This window comes from Nyctereutes procyonoides, unplaced genomic scaffold, assembly GCF_905146905.1.
Source record: "Nyctereutes procyonoides isolate TBG_1078 unplaced genomic scaffold, NYPRO_anot_genome, whole genome shotgun sequence".
Taxonomy (NCBI): Eukaryota; Metazoa; Chordata; class Mammalia; order Carnivora; family Canidae; genus Nyctereutes; species Nyctereutes procyonoides.
In genome coordinates this window covers 25,314,645-25,331,779 of record NW_026575139.1, presented here as the reverse complement: position 1 = coordinate 25,331,779, position 17,135 = coordinate 25,314,645, and the positions used below count along the sequence as shown (strand labels likewise).

General features: G+C 38.4%; 1 protein-coding gene and 1 pseudogene across 1 annotated transcript in view; one reads left to right on the top strand and one right to left on the bottom strand.

Moving 5' to 3' along the window:
- Nucleotides 1-17,135, top strand: part of BBOF1 (basal body orientation factor 1) — a 40,181-nt gene that overhangs the window by 19,000 nt on the left and 4,046 nt on the right. The window contains exons 5-11 of the mRNA XM_055304175.1: nt 3,463-3,543; nt 6,760-6,830; nt 7,846-7,990; nt 9,468-9,961; nt 12,563-12,664; nt 15,307-15,381; nt 15,547-15,661. Of these exons, the coding sequence (XP_055160150.1) occupies nt 3,463-3,543; nt 6,760-6,830; nt 7,846-7,990; nt 9,468-9,961; nt 12,563-12,664; nt 15,307-15,381; nt 15,547-15,661 (1,083 nt within the window). The remainder of the gene's footprint in view (nt 1-3,462; nt 3,544-6,759; nt 6,831-7,845; nt 7,991-9,467; nt 9,962-12,562; nt 12,665-15,306; nt 15,382-15,546; nt 15,662-17,135) is intronic.
- On the bottom strand, nt 11,337-11,511 carry LOC129496505 (U4 spliceosomal RNA; annotated as a pseudogene).

The following is a 17,135-nucleotide window of genomic DNA, read 5'->3' as shown; positions in this document are numbered from 1 at the left end:
TCTCTCATAAATAAATACATAAAATCTTAAAATAAATAAAAGAGGCTAATTTAGATTATCACAAGACATTCAAAGCATAAATTTTAAAGAAAAAATGATTTCTATCTACGTGATTAACAGAAGGAGCATACATTGGTAGGTTGCAGTTATTATTTTTAATAATTGTTTTAGTTTTTCTTCTTTGACAAAGTGATAATACCCATTTCAGCAAATTTAGGTGATAAAAAAGAAGAAAATTAAAAGTCCTCCCCTGACAATTATACTACCTAGAGATAACTGGTAAATATTTTGGTGTATTTTCTTTCCATTTTTCTTCCTCTGTATTAGAAACATTTAAAAATATATGCTTTTAGGGATCCCTGGGTGGCGCAGTGGTTTAGCGCCTGCCTTTGGCCCAGGGCGCGATCCTGGAGACCCGGGCTCGAATCCCACGTCGGGCTCCCGGTGCATGGAGCCTGCTTCTCCCCCTGCCTATGTCTCTTTCCCCCCGCCCCTCTCTCTCTCTCTGTGTGTGGCTATCATAAATAAATAAAAAATTAGGGATCCCTGGGTGGCGCAGCGGTTTAGCGGGCCCAGGGCGGGATCCTGGAGACCCAGGATCGAGTCCCACGTCGGGCTCCCGGTGCATGGAGCCTGCTTCTCCCTCTGCCTGTGTCTCTGCCTCTCTCTCTGTGTGTGTGACTATCATAAATAAATAAAAAATTAAAAAAAATAAATAAAAAATTAAAAAAAATAAAAATATGTGCTTTTAAAAATGAGGTTATTTTTTTTTAATGAGGTTGTTATTTAAAAACTGTTAACCTGACTTTTTTGCTTTTATTGTGAATATTTTTCAATGCCATTATATATTCTTCTATAAAATCTTCTGACTAGATGTATGGAATTCCACTGGGTAGATGTATCATGATTTATTTTTCTAAAAGACTTTATTTATTGAGAGAGTGAGAGAAAGAGAGAGGAGGGGGAGGGGCTGAGGTAGAGGAGAGAATTTCAAGTAAACTCCATGCGCAGCTCAGAGCCAGACATGGGGCTCAGTCCCATGACCCTGAGATCATGACCTGAGCCAAAATCAAGAGTCCATTGCTCAACCAACTGAGCCACCCAGGCACCCCAATTATTATAATTTGTTAATTGATCCCTTGTTTTTGGACATCTGTACTTTTTAAAGAATGTGTAACAATTTTTTTTTTTAGATTTTATTTATTTATTTGAGAAAGAGAGAGAGCATGAGCAGTAGGGAGGGACAGAGGGTGAAGGAGAAGCAGACTCCCAACTCCCTCTGACATGAGGCTTGATCCCTGGACCCTGAGATCATGACCTGAGCTGAAGGCAGACACTTAACCAACTGAGCTGCCCAGGCGTCCTTGGGCCCTTGGACTTTTTTCTAATTTTCCACTATTATACACCATGATGCATATCTAAGTAATAATATTTTTCTACATCTGTAATTAGTGTTTAGGATAACTTCTTAGAAGTGGAATTTATAAGTTAAAGAACATAAACTTTTAAAGGTTTTTATAGATGTCAATTATTTTTTGAAAGGTTTGTTAATTTATGGATTTCTGAAGGGCACCTGGGTGACTCACTTGGTTAAGCATCTGCCTTTAGCTCAGGTCATGATCCTGGGGTCTTGAGATTGACCCCCTTGTTGGATTCCCTGCTCAGTGGGGAGTCTGCATCTCCCTCTGCACCACCCCCCCTCAGCTTATGCTCTCTCTCAAATAAATAAATAAAATCTTTTAAAAATTATGGATTTTTGAGGGAGTCCAATGGCATATGAAATCCCTGCACACACTAAGGTGATAGACATTTCCATAAACTTATATGTTGACATTAATTTTTATTCTAACGATGTAAGAGGTCATTTAGAAAATTGTATGAAAAATACAGGGAGAAAGAACATCTGAAAGAGACATAAAATGGAGATTTGAGGCACCTGTGTGGCTCAGTGATTGAGCGTCTGCCTTTGGCTCAGGGTGTGATCCTAGGGTCTTGGGATTGAGTCCCATACCAGGCTCCCTACTGGGAGCCTGTGTCTCTCTCCCTCTGCCTATGTCTCTGCCTCTCTCTCTCTCTGTCTCTCATGAGTAAATAAATAAAATATTTTTTTAAATTGAGATTTAATACAGTTAGGACAGAGATCACAGGAAAATTATTAAGTATAAGGGAGGGCAATAGTAGATATAATAATAACTAGCCTTTATATTAAATAGTTACTATTCTAGGTACTTTACATGTATTGTTTGTTATTTAATCCTTGCCACACACTATGAGCTAGTTACTATTATTATTCTCTTTTTATTCCTGGAAACCTGAGACTTAGAGAAGTGATTTGCCCAGAGTAAAACAGATGGCAAGTGAGAAAGATCTGTCTCCTGGGGGAAACCCTTCTCTACTGCTTTTTTAATGACATGAAGATTAGATAGAGTATGTCTATTTCAGCCTGATGGATTGCCAGGAAATGTAGACTATAGGATCATAGCTTTAAAGTAGTTTACCCTTTGCCTAGAAGAGTTTTTATGTCCTTTTTATTCCGTGTACACATGTTTTGAGGATAGAAGGATTCATCTGTGGTAATCATAAGGAAATGTGTTTCAGATTAATACTAGGAGGGGTGCCTGGGTGGCTCAGCTGGTTAAACATCTGCCTTCAGCTCAGGTCATGATCCCAGGGTTCCGGGATTGAGACCCACATTGAGCTCCCTGCTCAGCAGGAAGCCTGCTTCTCCTACTCACTCTGCTTGTGCTGTCTCTCTCTTTCTCTCTTGCTCTTGCTCTCTAAAATAAATAAATAAAATATTTGTAAAAATAGATTAATACTAGAAAGAATTTTCTAAAAATGGGAACTATGAAATGCTAGTCTAATGAATTCTGTGTCTCAATGTTTTTCTCATAGAAGGAATCTTATATTAAATGAGAAATTGTATAGGACTATTAAGGTCCCTTTCTATTCCAAAATATTATTTTTAAAAATTGTATTTATTTAAGTAATCCCTGCACCCAACATGGAGCTCAAACCCATGACCCCAAGATCAAGAGTTGCATGCTCCTCCAACTGAGCTAGCCAGGTGCCCCAATTCTAAAATATTATGATTCTATGAGTCCACATGATATTTCAAAAGTATGATTATGAGAACAACTTGTCCTGAGAACTATTGTTCATGAACAGCTTTTTAGAAACTGGATACTTATCTTGTAAGTCTGTAGAAGATTATTGGGAAAGATGGTACTCACAGGCAGGGATGTGGAATTGTTCTGTTCAGGATTAATGATGTATAATAATGTATAACGGAAATAATAATATATGTATATTGTATAAATGTATATTGTATGATGTATATAATGTATAACAGAAATAATCTATAATGTATAACAGAAAATGTTTCTTTATTGAGAATATTCCAGGAATGTGCCTCAATCACCCTGAATTCCTATTGATATTTTTTTGTTGTTTTAATTACAGCTGAAGGAGAATTTAAGGAACACAGAGCAGAAACATCAGGAGACTCTTAGAAGATTGGAGGGCAGGTTTTTTGAAGAAAAGGTATGACATTTTAGAGTTAAATACTTTGTTTAAAAAAAGAAATATTTTATTGATTTACTAAAACAATATAAATATCTATATGCATTCTGAGACATGTCAACCTTTCATTTGACTCTTACTAGAGAATATTTATCATATCATAGCAGAATTAAAAAAAAACAAAACAGGGAAATTGAAACCAATGTCTAGTCTTTTCCCCCCTCCTAGTTAGAGAGTCCCGAAATCCTCAAGAGGGATTATCAATTTACCGAGGCTTTAGGACACACCACCGTCAGCTTGGTGTTCCCCTGGTGGAAGGAGAGCTGCACATAACCACATTGTATAGGGGGATTGGATGGGAGAGGTCACTCTGGTACACATGAAGGTGTTTCCTCAGTCAAGCCAAGCCAGGCTAAGGATGTTAATAAAAGGGGCCCCAAAAATGTTCCTTAACATATCACAAACTTCCCTGTTTCCCTGTGCCTCTGACATTAATTCTCCAAATTGTGGGAAGTGCATTGGAACACTTCTCTTCTACACAATATTTTCAGAGGACCCATGGTATTTCATTAATTCTTCTAATTTTTCATTCTCAGGGAAGAATTGAACAGATTTTTTTTTCAGAAATTGGTAAGGATGTAGGAAGTTGAGGGTGGGGCAAATAAGTACTCATATCAGGTTTAGATTTAGATTTGCTTCAAAAAGTGGCTCTAGATTCCCAATTTCTGTAGTGAAAAATGTCATTTTTCTCCACTCCACCTAGGAGTGGAGCAGAAGCAGCATTTTGGTGTTCCCACTCTGGAGCACTTCCTGGTACTGATAGGAATGGAAGCCCTCAGGAAGTCCTCAGCTGCTCTCAATTGCTTTTTTCCTCTATCCCATCCTATGGAATCTTGATCTCTTCTCTACTAAGTGTAGCATTTTACAAACAAAGCTTAGGAGTGCTTGATCATTTTATAGAATACCTGACCAACAGTGCTTATATAAATCAGTTTTTCTGAGGCCCCTGGGTGGCTCAGCAGTTGAGTGTCTGCCTTTGGCTCAGGTTGTGATCCTGGGGTCCTGGGACCAAGTCCTGCATCAGGCTCCCCAAAGGAAGCCTGCTTCTCCCTCTGCCTATGTCTCTGCCTCTCTCGAATAAATAAATAAAATCTTTAGATAGATAGATAGATAGATAGATAGATAGATAGATAGATAGATAAACAAATAGGGGATCCCTGGGTGGCGCAGCGGTTTGGCGCCTGCCTTTGGCCCAGGGCGCAATCCTGGAGACCCGGGATCGAATCCCACGTCAGGCTCCCAGTGCATGGAGCCTGCTTCTCCCTCTGCCTGTGTCTCTGCCTCTCTCTCTGTATGACTATCATAAAAAAAAAAAAGATAAACAAATAGGATTTTTACATCTGGAAGTAGGTGGCTGCTGGCCTTTCCCTCATAGTTGCAAGATGGTTAATGCAGCTCTAAGATTTGTCTGTGTTTAAGGCAGGAAGAAGGGGGCCTCTCATTGTGTCTGTCCTTTTTTTTATCTGCAGACCATAAAAGCTTTCCCAGAAGCTCTTAGCAGATTTCTTCTTACATCTATCTCATTGGCCAGAACCATGTTATATTGGATGCTGGGAAAGTGAGTGTGTTGTTTTGCTAGACACTAGTGGCAGCTGGGAAGGAAAAGGATAGGATGGGAATAAGTGATGGGATGGCCAACTGCAGCAGTAGCCATCTCACCATGTTAAGTGTAAATCTCCTGGTTAGGTTCGAACCCCAGTGCTGCACTGGTGTGAACCCCAGTGCTGCAAGTTTATGGCAGTGGGCTTTCCAGTAAGCCTGCTTATTCATCTCCTACCATAGCATGCTGCACCTGGTCATATAAAGGACTTCCCTCAGGTTACTGGTGTTTTGTTTTGTTTCCCCATTTAATCCCTTCTGTTCCTTAAATCACCAAGCCCTTTCCCAGTGTCATGTTTTTGTACTTTGCTATTCCTGTCTGGAATGTTCTTCCTCTGGCTCTGGCCCTTCTCATTCTCATTCTTCAGAGCTCAAATGTCATTTCCTCAGAGATAGACTCCCTAAACCCCAATCTAAAGTAACCTCTCTAGTGACTCAGTGGTTGAGCATCTGTCTTTGGCTCAGGTTGTGATCCCAGGATCCTGGGATTGAGTCCCCCATCAGACTCCTTGCAGGCAGCCTGCTTCTCCCTCTGCCTATCAATCTGCCTTTCTCTCTGTGCCTCTAATGAATAATAAAAAATAAAATAAATAAAATAAAATAAAATAACCTCCTTCAGTTACTGTCTATGTCATTACCTTGTTTGCTACATTGACAGCATCACAGGAGAGGTGGTATAGCAAACATCACATTGCCTACTGTGAATCTCTGCTCTGCCACTTACTAGCTATCTGATTCTGGGCAAGTTAGTAATCTCCCCTTCCCTCCATTTCCTCAGTCCTTGTTTTTGAGGATAATACTATCTAATTTTTAGGGTTATTGTGAAAAGTAAATAATACATGTAAAGCTCTGAGAATCATGCCTGGCATATAGTAAATGCTCAATGCATTTTAATTATTATTGTTGCCTGAATCTCACCTAGAATATAAATTGAGATTTCATCCGGGACTTTATCTGTTTTTTCACCACACAGAATCTCTAGCATCTAAAAAATCTGGTACAATATTAGTGCTCAATAGGAGTTTATTGCATAAGTAAATAAATAACTCTCACCACATTGTATTTATTTATTTATTTATTTATTTATTTATTTATTATTTTTCAAATATTTTATTTATTTATTCATAGACACACAGAGAGAGAGAGGCAGAGACACAGGCAGAGGGAGAAGCAGGCTCCACACAGGGAGCCCGATGTGGGACTCTATCCCAGGTCTCCAGGATCACACCCCAGGCTGCAGGCGGCGCCAAACAGCTGTGCCACCGGGGCTGCCCACCACATTGTATTTAGTAGAAATTTCTCTCAACTCTGTTTTCCCATACTGATGTGGAATTTTATTTTTTTGGTGCTTATATATCATGCTGCTGCTTTAGTGAGGAAATTTGGAGGTACCCTGAGGTTCCTGTATTCACACACTCCTCTTTGGTAGTTCCTCTACCAGTACTTGGAGTTCTTCATACCAGGTCATGTGGACAGGAATATTTTATTTGACATTGTGAAATCAGTACTTCACTTTTTGATGTGTAAATTTGTTAGAAATATAACGCTGTATTAAAATAGCCTATTTTCTTTTTTTAGCACCGACTAGAACAAGAGGCTGAAAAGAAGATAATAATGCTGGCAGAGAAAGCTCACCATGAAGCTGTTGTGTAAGAGACTGCTGTCTCCTTTTCCTTTCTTATAGCCTCTCTGACCTATTTGCTGGTCTGTTTTATTATCATCATGTTGTCTTCCCCTCCTTTCCTGGTTTGCTTTCTTGGCATTTTCTTGTTTACTTTCCCTCACTGTTTCTTTCTCTTTGTATCCTGGCCCCTTTCCCCCCAACCCTTTCTGTACCAACATGGTGTGGAGGAAAGAACCCAGGCTGTGAAGTTAGACTTTGGTTCCCAACCTGAATGCTGAGTCACTGTCAAAAGATTTCCTAACTTTTTTTTTTTTTTTTTAGGTAATTTTTTTTTATTTTAAATTTTATTTTTATTTATGATAGTCACACACACACAGAGAGAGAGAGAGAGAGAGAGAGAGAGAGAGGCAGAGACACAGGCAGAGTGAGAAGCAGGCTCCATGCACCGGGAGCCCGATATGGGATTCGATCCCGGGTCTCCAGGATCGCACCCTGGGCCAAAGGCAGGCGCCAAACCGCTGCGCCACCCAGGGATCCCGATTTCCTAACTTTTTTGAAATTAAATTTCTTCATCTAAATATCGGGTTAATCATAGCAACTGTACAGGGTTATCATTAAGTATGTTAGTGAAAGTAACACTTAATTGTGTTATGCCAATAAACTACCAAGTCTCAATGGTTTAGTTCTTGCTCACTTAACAATCCAATTTGAGTCTGAAAGCTCTACTTGAGTGGTGATTCAGGAACTGGGGCTGCTTCCATCTTAGACTTCTTCACATCCAGTCATATGGATAAGGAGAGAGCATGGGAAACCCCTGTCTGCCCTTAACTACCTTGAGCTGGAAGTAACATACATTTTCACTCTCCTATTGGTGAGAACTTAAGTCAAAAGATCCCCACCTAGCTGTTGAGTACCCACCATGAACTAAATAAGTGGTGGTCATTATTTTTAACGTTGGGGAATAAGGCAATCGTTGTTCTAGTTTGGTAATATCTAAAATGTAGGCCGGTGTTTTGGGATCTTATATCTATCTATTTCAGGCAATTGAACAGTGCTGGAAGAGCTGTTTTTAAAGAAAATGTTTATCTCCAGAAAGCTCTCGCATACCATCTGAAGGAAGCTGATACTCTACAAAAAAATTCCCAGAAGTTGCAAGAGACTCAGACTTTCCTTTTACATCAAAAGGTTCCCACTCCATTTAGACTTCATTTACTATTTTTCTGGTTTTTGTTTGTTTGTTTAAGAATTGGGTTGGTAAATATGAAAAATTGAGTATAATAATGCACATAAGGGCAATGGGACCATTTTTCTTTTGTCTGGTTGATATACCTTTCTTATTTGAAAGGATTAATTTCGAGAATGACATAGAAGCATGCAACTTGGCTTTATTTTATTTTTTAAAGATTTTTAAAATTTATTCATGAGAGATATAGAAAGAGAGGTAGAGACACAGAGGGAAAAGCAGGCTCTCTGCAAGGAGCCCAGTGCAGGACTTGATCCCCTCCCCGAGATCATGCCCTAAGCCTAAGGCAATCACTCAACCACTAAGCCACCCAGGCATCCCTCAACTTGGCTTCATAAAGAACATATCAGAAACATAACTATAACTCCTATGCCCTATTACCTTAAAATACTCATTTTACTTTGCTTGGAGTCTCTGAATCACTTAGGAAGAGGTTCAGCTGTGACAGCCCTGGCAACATTGACTTTACCATGAAAGTGTTTATTCTCTCCCCTAAAGAAAGTCTGGAGATTAGCAATCCAGAGGTGGAATGGTAGTGCCACAAAGTCAACAAAGCTGTTGTGCAATGTGTGGCTTACATCCCCAAAGTCACCTTGTGGCCCAAAGTGGCTGCTAGAACTCTATTACTTAAATGGCAGGAAGGAAAAAGGACAAGGAGGAAAAAGTATGCCCCCGCCTCCTTTAAAGGTCTTCCTGGAAGTCCTGCACACACTTCTACTTATATTTCATTGACCAGAACATAGTTACTTGGCATTACTGAACTGCAAGGGAGGCTGGGAATTTTCAGTTGGGTTTACTGCCTTTTTTTTTTCCTTAAAGATTTTATTTATTTCTTTATTTATGAGAGAAACAGAGAGAGAGAAAGAGAGAGGCAGAGACATAGGCAGAGGGAGAAGCAGGCTCCCTGCAGGAGCCCAGTGTGGGACTCAATCCCAGGACTCTGGGATCAAAGTCCTGAGCCAAAGGCAGATGCTCAACCTCTGAGCCACCCAGGCATCCTTGGGCTTCCTGCCTTCCTGAATGAAGTTAGAGTTTTATTACTAAGGAAGAAAGGGAAAATGAAAAAGAAATAGGCAACTAGCCTATGGCCTAGGATAGGTAACAATTTCCACTGTATAGTTGTTAAGTTAATGTATTACTGTATAGTCTTAACTGATTTTGAAATTACTCTGTTTGAGAATAAAAAATATTTAAACTTCCAGAATTTTAGAGGAAGGACAGTTTCTTAATTAGCAAAATTAGTGGCCTTCCCAAGTCTAGAGAAGAACCCTAGGATATTTTTACTCTCCATACACAGATATCACCATCTCAACCTGGCATCAAATTTAAATTTCATGAAGTAATGAAAATTAGTGAAGAACTCTTAAGTTCTGAAATCAATTAAAGAAAATCTCTCACCTGTCTTATCTTTGTTTTTAGGAGATCAATGATCTTTTGGTTAAGGAAAAGATCATGCAACTTACCCAGCAAAGACTGCAAATCCAGACTCTTCAGAAGAAGGTGGTAAGCTTGGAGACTGCACTGAGTTGTATGACCAGAGAGTTTGAAATTGAAGTTTGTAAAGTGCAGCAACAGGCAATGATAGAGAACCAAGCAGGGCAGGTTGAAATTGACAAGCTGCAGCAACTTCTCCAGATGAAGGACAGAGAAATGAATCGAATCAAAAAGCTGGCCAAGAACATACTGGATGAGAGAACAGAAGTGGAAAGGTTCTTCTTAGATGCTCTACACCAAGTGAAGCAACAGATCCTTTTTAGCAGGAAGCATTATAAACAGGTTGCACAAGCTGCTTTCAATTTTAAAATGAGAGAGGCATATGCAGGAAGAACAGATTATCCTAAAATCCGAACGTTCGATGGCAAAGAGCACAGCACCAATAGTGTGAATCAAGATCTTATGGAGGCTGAGAAATGGTACTAATCATACCTTTAATATTTTATCTTTTGTGCTGCAACTTTTGTACCTTTTAGAGAAATAAGAACCCTGAGTTCAGTTTGCTAGTATCTAAATATTGAAAAGATTGCTCACGAAGTTATTTGAGGACAGGAACTATCTTACTCATCTTTGTAACCCCTATGCTTAGCACGGTGTAGGGCTTAGTAGGTATTCTTAATAGATTCCCTTTTTTAAAAAATTATTTTTTTATTTTTTAATACTTTTTTTTAATCAGCGAGAGAGAGAAAGCAAGTGTGATAGAGAGCATGAGAGAGAGAAAAAGCATGAGCAGGCGGGAGGGGTAGAGGGAGAAGCAGAGTCCCTGCTGAGCAGAGAGCCTGATGAGGGGCTTGATCCCAGGGTCCTGGGATCATGACCTGAGCCAAAGGCAGATAGATGCCTAACAGACTGAACCACCCAGGCATCCCTAGATTCCCTTTTGTTATGACAGAGACTTGATAAAGAGACTAGATCATTTGTTCCATAAAATGTCATTGCAATATCTTTTAACGTTTTATTTTCAGTAAACTCATTATGAAGGTTTGATCAGATTCAGTTTAAACATTTTTGATAAACATACTTTCACAAATATTTTGTAATGTTCCCTTTACTATTATGAGATGAAATTCATAGGTAATAATATCTAACTAAACATATAATTTAAAAAACCAATATAACAGTTCTTTGTAATAATTCTTTATTGTACAGAACTGTCCTATGGATTAGCTGACATCCAGTAGTGGGCCCCCATCACTGTATTATCCAAAAGTCCCCACAAGTTTCCAAAATATACTCCAGATATCCACTGCTATTATGATAAAGGTAGCAGAAGGCTTGAGACAGTTGTAAATTGTATATAATGATTGTTTCCTGTTAGCATTTTTGTCTTATCATTCTTTTTTTTTTAAAGGAACCTGCCCCCCCCCCTTTTAAAGATTTTATTTATTTATGAGAGACACAGAGAGAGACACAGGCAGAGGGAGAAGCAGGCTCCATGAAGGGAGCCTGACATGGGACTTGATCCCAAGTCTCCAGGATCAGGCCCTGGGCTGAAGGCGGCGCTAAACCACTGCGCCACCCGGGCTGCCCCTTATCAGTGTATTCTTAAGCCATAAATTATACAGCATTTTAAAGATTATTCTGAAAAACAAAACAAAACACGTTTTATATCCCAGTGTAGTTAGGTTCTTCAAAGGCCTTAACTCAAGAAACTTAAAAGGACTCTCTACTGCTATGTACTAAATATCTTATTAACAGTGCTTCCAAATGAGTTCTCTGCTTTGTTTTATAATGGACTAATAATTTGTAGGTTCTTTTAAATTACATAGCTGTTGGGAAGGTTGGAGATGATGTGGATAAGATTCTTTTACAAAAATGTCCGTAGTAGGATTTTTAAAACTTTTTGCCATATTCAGAAATCTGTTACTTCTATTACCAAGAGGTCCACTATAATTTCCTTCTTTTCAATTAGCAATAATCGCACCTTGGATAAACCTCATTGGCTATGATACTGCCACTGTGCAAAGCTTAATTTCTTTTCTTTTTTTTTTTTTAATGTGTCAAGCAAATTGAGTCTGTACCATACATAAGGAAGTTTCTTTTACGTTTTTTGTCTCCAAAGTGGTAAGTAGGTTTTCAGACGGAAGTATATAAAATTATTCTCCACATTGTTATTCTAGAAACTGGACTCTTCCTCTTCTGCCCTTGTGTGACATTTTTGCTACTGAACAACTTCTCATCTTAACCTCAGTGTTCTATTGCCTGTACCAGCAGGGCAGAAGTGATTAAAATATTACATCATCTGCTTAGGAGGCAGATTGAGAAAGGAAAGTTGAAGTGATCAACTTCAACTGATACAGTGATCATAAGGCAAAACCTAAACTTTTAAAGAAAACTAACCCAATGGGCCTATGTGTAAAAACATTTCTTACATTGTACAACCAATACTGTCTACAATGTCAGCCAGCTTTCGTAAACAGCAAATAGACTACGAATCCTCCAGGAAAGTGATAGTATAAATAAAGACCTGCCTGGGGAACTTAGCTGCGGGTTTATTTGGAAGTAAGAAAATAAGCTAGATAACTTAGGTGTTATTTTCTAAATGTACCTTGTTATTCTGTTTTCATAGAAAAATATCTGTTATTTTCTAAATGTACCTTGTTATTTCTGTTTCATAGAAAAATATCTGATACAAAAAGAAACGTTAAAAGGAATTCAATAATCTCACCTTGTAAATAACTTTTTTGTTGTTTTTGTGTTTGTCTTTGGATGCATAATGTTATATAACAACTTCCTATTTTACTTATTTGCTTAATGTTTGGGCACAAACTTTTTTCTTGTAGCTTTTCTTATTTTTATCTTAATGACTTTATAACATTTCAGAATGGCTAGCCTATTGATATCCTTTTCAACTTATGATTTTGTAATGCAGTTTTCTTTGTAGTCATTACATTTGGAAACCTCTTAATATTCAGTTACAGTTTGGAAACTTTCTCATATTTCATATTTTTAAAAAGATAAAATGCTTATTACTTTGGCCATATTTTTCTGTCTCATTTTTTTTCTTTGAAATTCTTCAGGACAGATATTCAAGGAAATGTGGATATTGGAGATTTGACCTGGGAGCAGAAGGAGAAAGTCTTGAGATTGCTCTTTGCAAAAATGAATGGTTTTGTTCCTAGGTAACTCCCTATTTTTGTAATGAAATACCAAGTTGTTATCAAACCTAGAAACCATATAGTAACAATAACCTAATGGAGGTCAGAAAAGTTTCTAAGGAAGTAAAAGCTTGAGCTGACTTCTAAAAGGTAAACAGAAGGGATCCCTGGGTGGCGCAGCGGTTTGGCACCTGCCTTTGGCCCAGGGCGCGATCCTGGAGACCCTGGATCGAATCCCACGTCGGGCTCCCGGTGCATGGAGCCTGCTTCTCCCTCTGCCTATGTCTCTGCCTCTCTCTCTCTCTCTCTGTGACTATCATAAATAAATTTAAAAAAAGAAATAAAAGGTAAACAGAAGCAGAGTGTGTAGGAAAAAACATTCTGGACAGAAAAAATAGGAGTATTTTCAGTGTTGAATTGGAGATGATGGTAATATATTGAAGTGAAAAATACTCAAGGCATTTGAGTATTAAATAGGGATTGGAGTATAGGTGAGTTTAGGGAGGGAGACTTGAGCATATTTAGTGAAAACTAATAGGTGAGTGTAGGAGAGAGGATGAAGGTAGAAGAGTAAAGAGCTGAGGCTAGGAATAACCAGTATAATAAACAAGAACAAATAATAGGACAACGAAAAGAAAAGAGCTGAAAGACTTATAGGTTAAATGGAAAAAAAGGAGAACTTTGAAATGGCCTTTGTGTCTCTGGTAGCCTTCCAAAGTTTTGTTTGCTTTTTGTTTTTTATTAAGAGGTGGAAAAGAATACAGACTGCAGGTACAGAATGTCTGTCTCATTTTGAGTTGACTTTTCTGTACCCCAAGAAACAACCAGAGTTCTAGGCCTCAACTTCCATACTGTGTTGTTTTCAACACTAGAGAAACAAAGGAAATTGAGTAGAAATATTTCATACCAAAGCAATGAACTTAAATCTGGCCACTATGGAACAAGTCTAAGCTTGTTGGAATCCCATGCCGGAGTTGGATGAAGGAAAAAGATGGGAATAGAACAGAGAAATGTGAGGTAAAGAGGAGATGAAAATGAGAAAACTCGGGCAGCCCCAGTGGTGCAGCGGTTTAGCACTGCCTGCAGCCCAGGGCATGATCCTGGAGACCCTGGATCGAGTCCCACGTCGGGCTCTCTGCATGGAGCCTGCTTCTCCCTCTGCCTGTGTCTCTGCCTCTCTCTCTCTCTCTGTCTCTATGAATAAATAAATAAAATCTTAAAAAAAAAAAAGAAAATGAGAAAACTCAAGCCCAAGTGGAGAGGAATTAGATGATAAATGGTCTATCAAAGCAAGGACAGCAACTAGAAAGTTTATGAATTCAGTTGATTGTATGATTGTGATTTTAACAGTATGATATTTTCCTTTGTGCTTAAGTCAAGGAATATAACCAATAAATTGTACTCTTTAGTGCATCAGCAATCACTGTGCCTATCTCAGGTACTATAGTATCCAAAGTACATGTTTTTTGTGCATCATTATTAGACTATTTAATACAGCCATATTCTGAAAGTGTTTTTTTCTCACTTTCATATGTACCTAATTGAGGACCAGTTTTAGGAGTAGAGTATGTGTCTTTATCTGCTGGCAGGTCAACTTATTATATTTTTTATAATCCTGTTAAGCTCACTTTACGTTTTTTCTTTTTTAAGATTTTTAAATGTATTTATTCATGAGACAGAGAGAGAGAGAGAGAGGCAGGCTCCATGCAGGAAGCCTGATATGGGACTTAATCCCGAGACCTCAGGGTCATGTCCTGGGCTGAAGGCAGGCACCTAACCACTGAACCACCCAGACGTCCCTAAGCTCACTTTCCATTAGAATATTGAATTAGTGATATAATTATTTCTCTTTCTTTTTTTATTTAAAGATTTATTTATTTATTTATAAATAGAAACACAGAGAGAGAGAGAGAGAGGCAGAGACACAGGCAGAGGGAGAAGCAGGCTCCATGCAAGGAGCTTGATGTGGGACTCGATTCCGGGTCTCCAGGATCACACCCTGGGCTGCAGGCGGCGCTAAACCGCTGTGCCACCTATTTCTCGTTCTTTTTTTTTTTTATTTTTAATTTTTAATTTTTATTTACTTATGATAGTCACAGAGAGAGAGATAGAGGCAGAGACACAGGCAGAGGGAGAAGCAGGCTCCATGCACTGGGAGCCTGACGTGGGATTCGATCCCGGGTCTCCAGGATCGCGCCCTAGGCCAAAGGCAGGCGCCAAACTGCTGCGCCACCCAGGGATCCCCTATTTCTTGTTCTTAAAACAGATTTTCCAAAGTAGAAGAAGAAATCTTCATACTGGGTCTATCTCCATTGGGTAATTTTTCTGTTTGAGGTTCTTTTTGTGGGAATGGAATTTTTCTGGCCATCTTTTTGGTCAGTAGTCTGGTTTAGTCTTAACCATCACCATTAATAGCTGTTGTATCTGTATCATCATTATGACCATCTCCATGAATACTACCATTTAAGTTCAACACGTCCCAACTTTAAGAGAAAATAAGTTTATATTAACTTGCTTAACATTATATTGTCTCTCTATATATAAAGCTCAGTTTTGAAAATAAGAAGCTCATCCAACTGAAGCATTTCCTTTAGCACTATTAAAGTGTTGTTGAAATATGGAGCATGAGGAGACATTAACTCATTGTTAACTTTTACCTACCACAGGAAATACAGCCAGCATTCTAGGCCTCCAGTTCCAGACTATGTTGTTCCTGATGATGGAAATACAGAGGAATTAGAGTAAGAGCTTTCTTGACAAAGCAATGACTGTGAACCTGATCACAGTGTGGGGACATTTTATATGTGCTAGAACTAAGTGGGAGTTATATGACAAGTCTGTTGTTCTGAATCAAGTTCCATGTGTATATGGTTGTTGACAGGTCTGTTATTTTATCATTATTGCAGGAATGACAGTAAGCTTCAAGATCAAACCTTCATCACCCAGCAAGTACCAATCTCAGACTCTTCTAGTGAACTGATGATACCCAACATTCAGAAAGGATCACAAGAGTCTGACATAGTAAGGAGTCTAAAAATCTAACCAAATAATACACATAGTAACTGCTACTTTTTCCCGTGCAACTTCTTGCTAAGTCACTAGCCAAGAGCTCTCAGGGTTCAGCGAAATGAGTAATAACACTAGTGTAAGATTCTGGACATTTTTATAACATATCTACACTTTGGCAGGCATATTCTACTTAATGCAAATGCACATTTGTGCCACTTCTAGTAAATGTGGAAAAGCCTCTAAATTGCCTTTTGAAATATAGCCTTGCCAAAATATGTACTAGCTTTTTTTTAAAAGATTGTATTTATTTATTCATGAGAGATACAGAGAGAGCGAGGCAGAGACACAGGCAGAGGGAGAAACAGGCTCCATGCAGGGAGCCTGACGTGGGACTCAATCCCAGGTCTCTAGGATCATACCCTGGGCTGAAGATGGTGCTAAACCGCTGAGCCACCCGGGCTGCCCTGTACTATCTTTTATGTAAAAATAAATATAAGGGCCACATAACTCTTGGCTTTGAATAGAGTTGGGAAGTCTGAGTCCATAGAAGCAAGGGACAAAGGCATTATGAAAAAAACAAAAAAGCCAGGTTTTCTTTTTAGGAGCTTTTTATTTATAATCAGTACAACATAGGATCTGAGAAATTTCAAATAAGGCAGCATCAGAGCAAAAAGAAAATAAAATACTAAATTTTTAAGCTGAATATAACTGCAATTTTTTCCCATCTAAGAAACAAGAAACTCTTCTAAGTGGCAAATAGCTAGCCAAATGAGTTGATTCCAATTAGAGCAACACAATTCTGATGAGCCAGTATTTTTTAAAGTGATTTCCCTTAAATATAAGGAAAATTTAGGAATCTCTGGGATTATATTTAATTCCACTTGGAATTTAGACAATATGACCTTTCATTCAACCCAGCCTGTAGTTGTTGGATTGGATTAAATATCACTATCAGTTGCCAGCTGTGATAAGTAGAGATATAACAAAGGGTATTCTATTACCAAATAAAAATTTTTATTACCTTATGTTTAGGAAGGCAAATAAAAAAAAAATGACCCACTAGGGTCATAAATATATTTTATTAAAGTTCCAATCACCTTAAATGATTGAAGATTCTGACATTTCTATATAGTAGTGGTAGTAATAAGTTTAAAATCTACACAGTGCACAATTTTTTTCCAAGTTTTCACTATCCTTAATCACTGAATCACTGCCATGGGGCAGATTAGCATAATCTAAGTGAGTAATGAGGAAACAGAAAAATAAATGACCTATGTCTTCTGGCTGAGGACCAGAGATTATTCTCTCAGAGCCAGGAGCTTTCTCCTACTTCTCCTAGTTCACTAGGTAAAAACTGTATCAGGAAAGACTGATTCAATTGAAAATCTATTTTTTTTAGCTCATCAATTTCTGACTTAAAGTTCAGCTATATCAAAAGGAACAAAAGGCATAAAGACATTTGAATTAATGGTAGCCAAAGAATTTG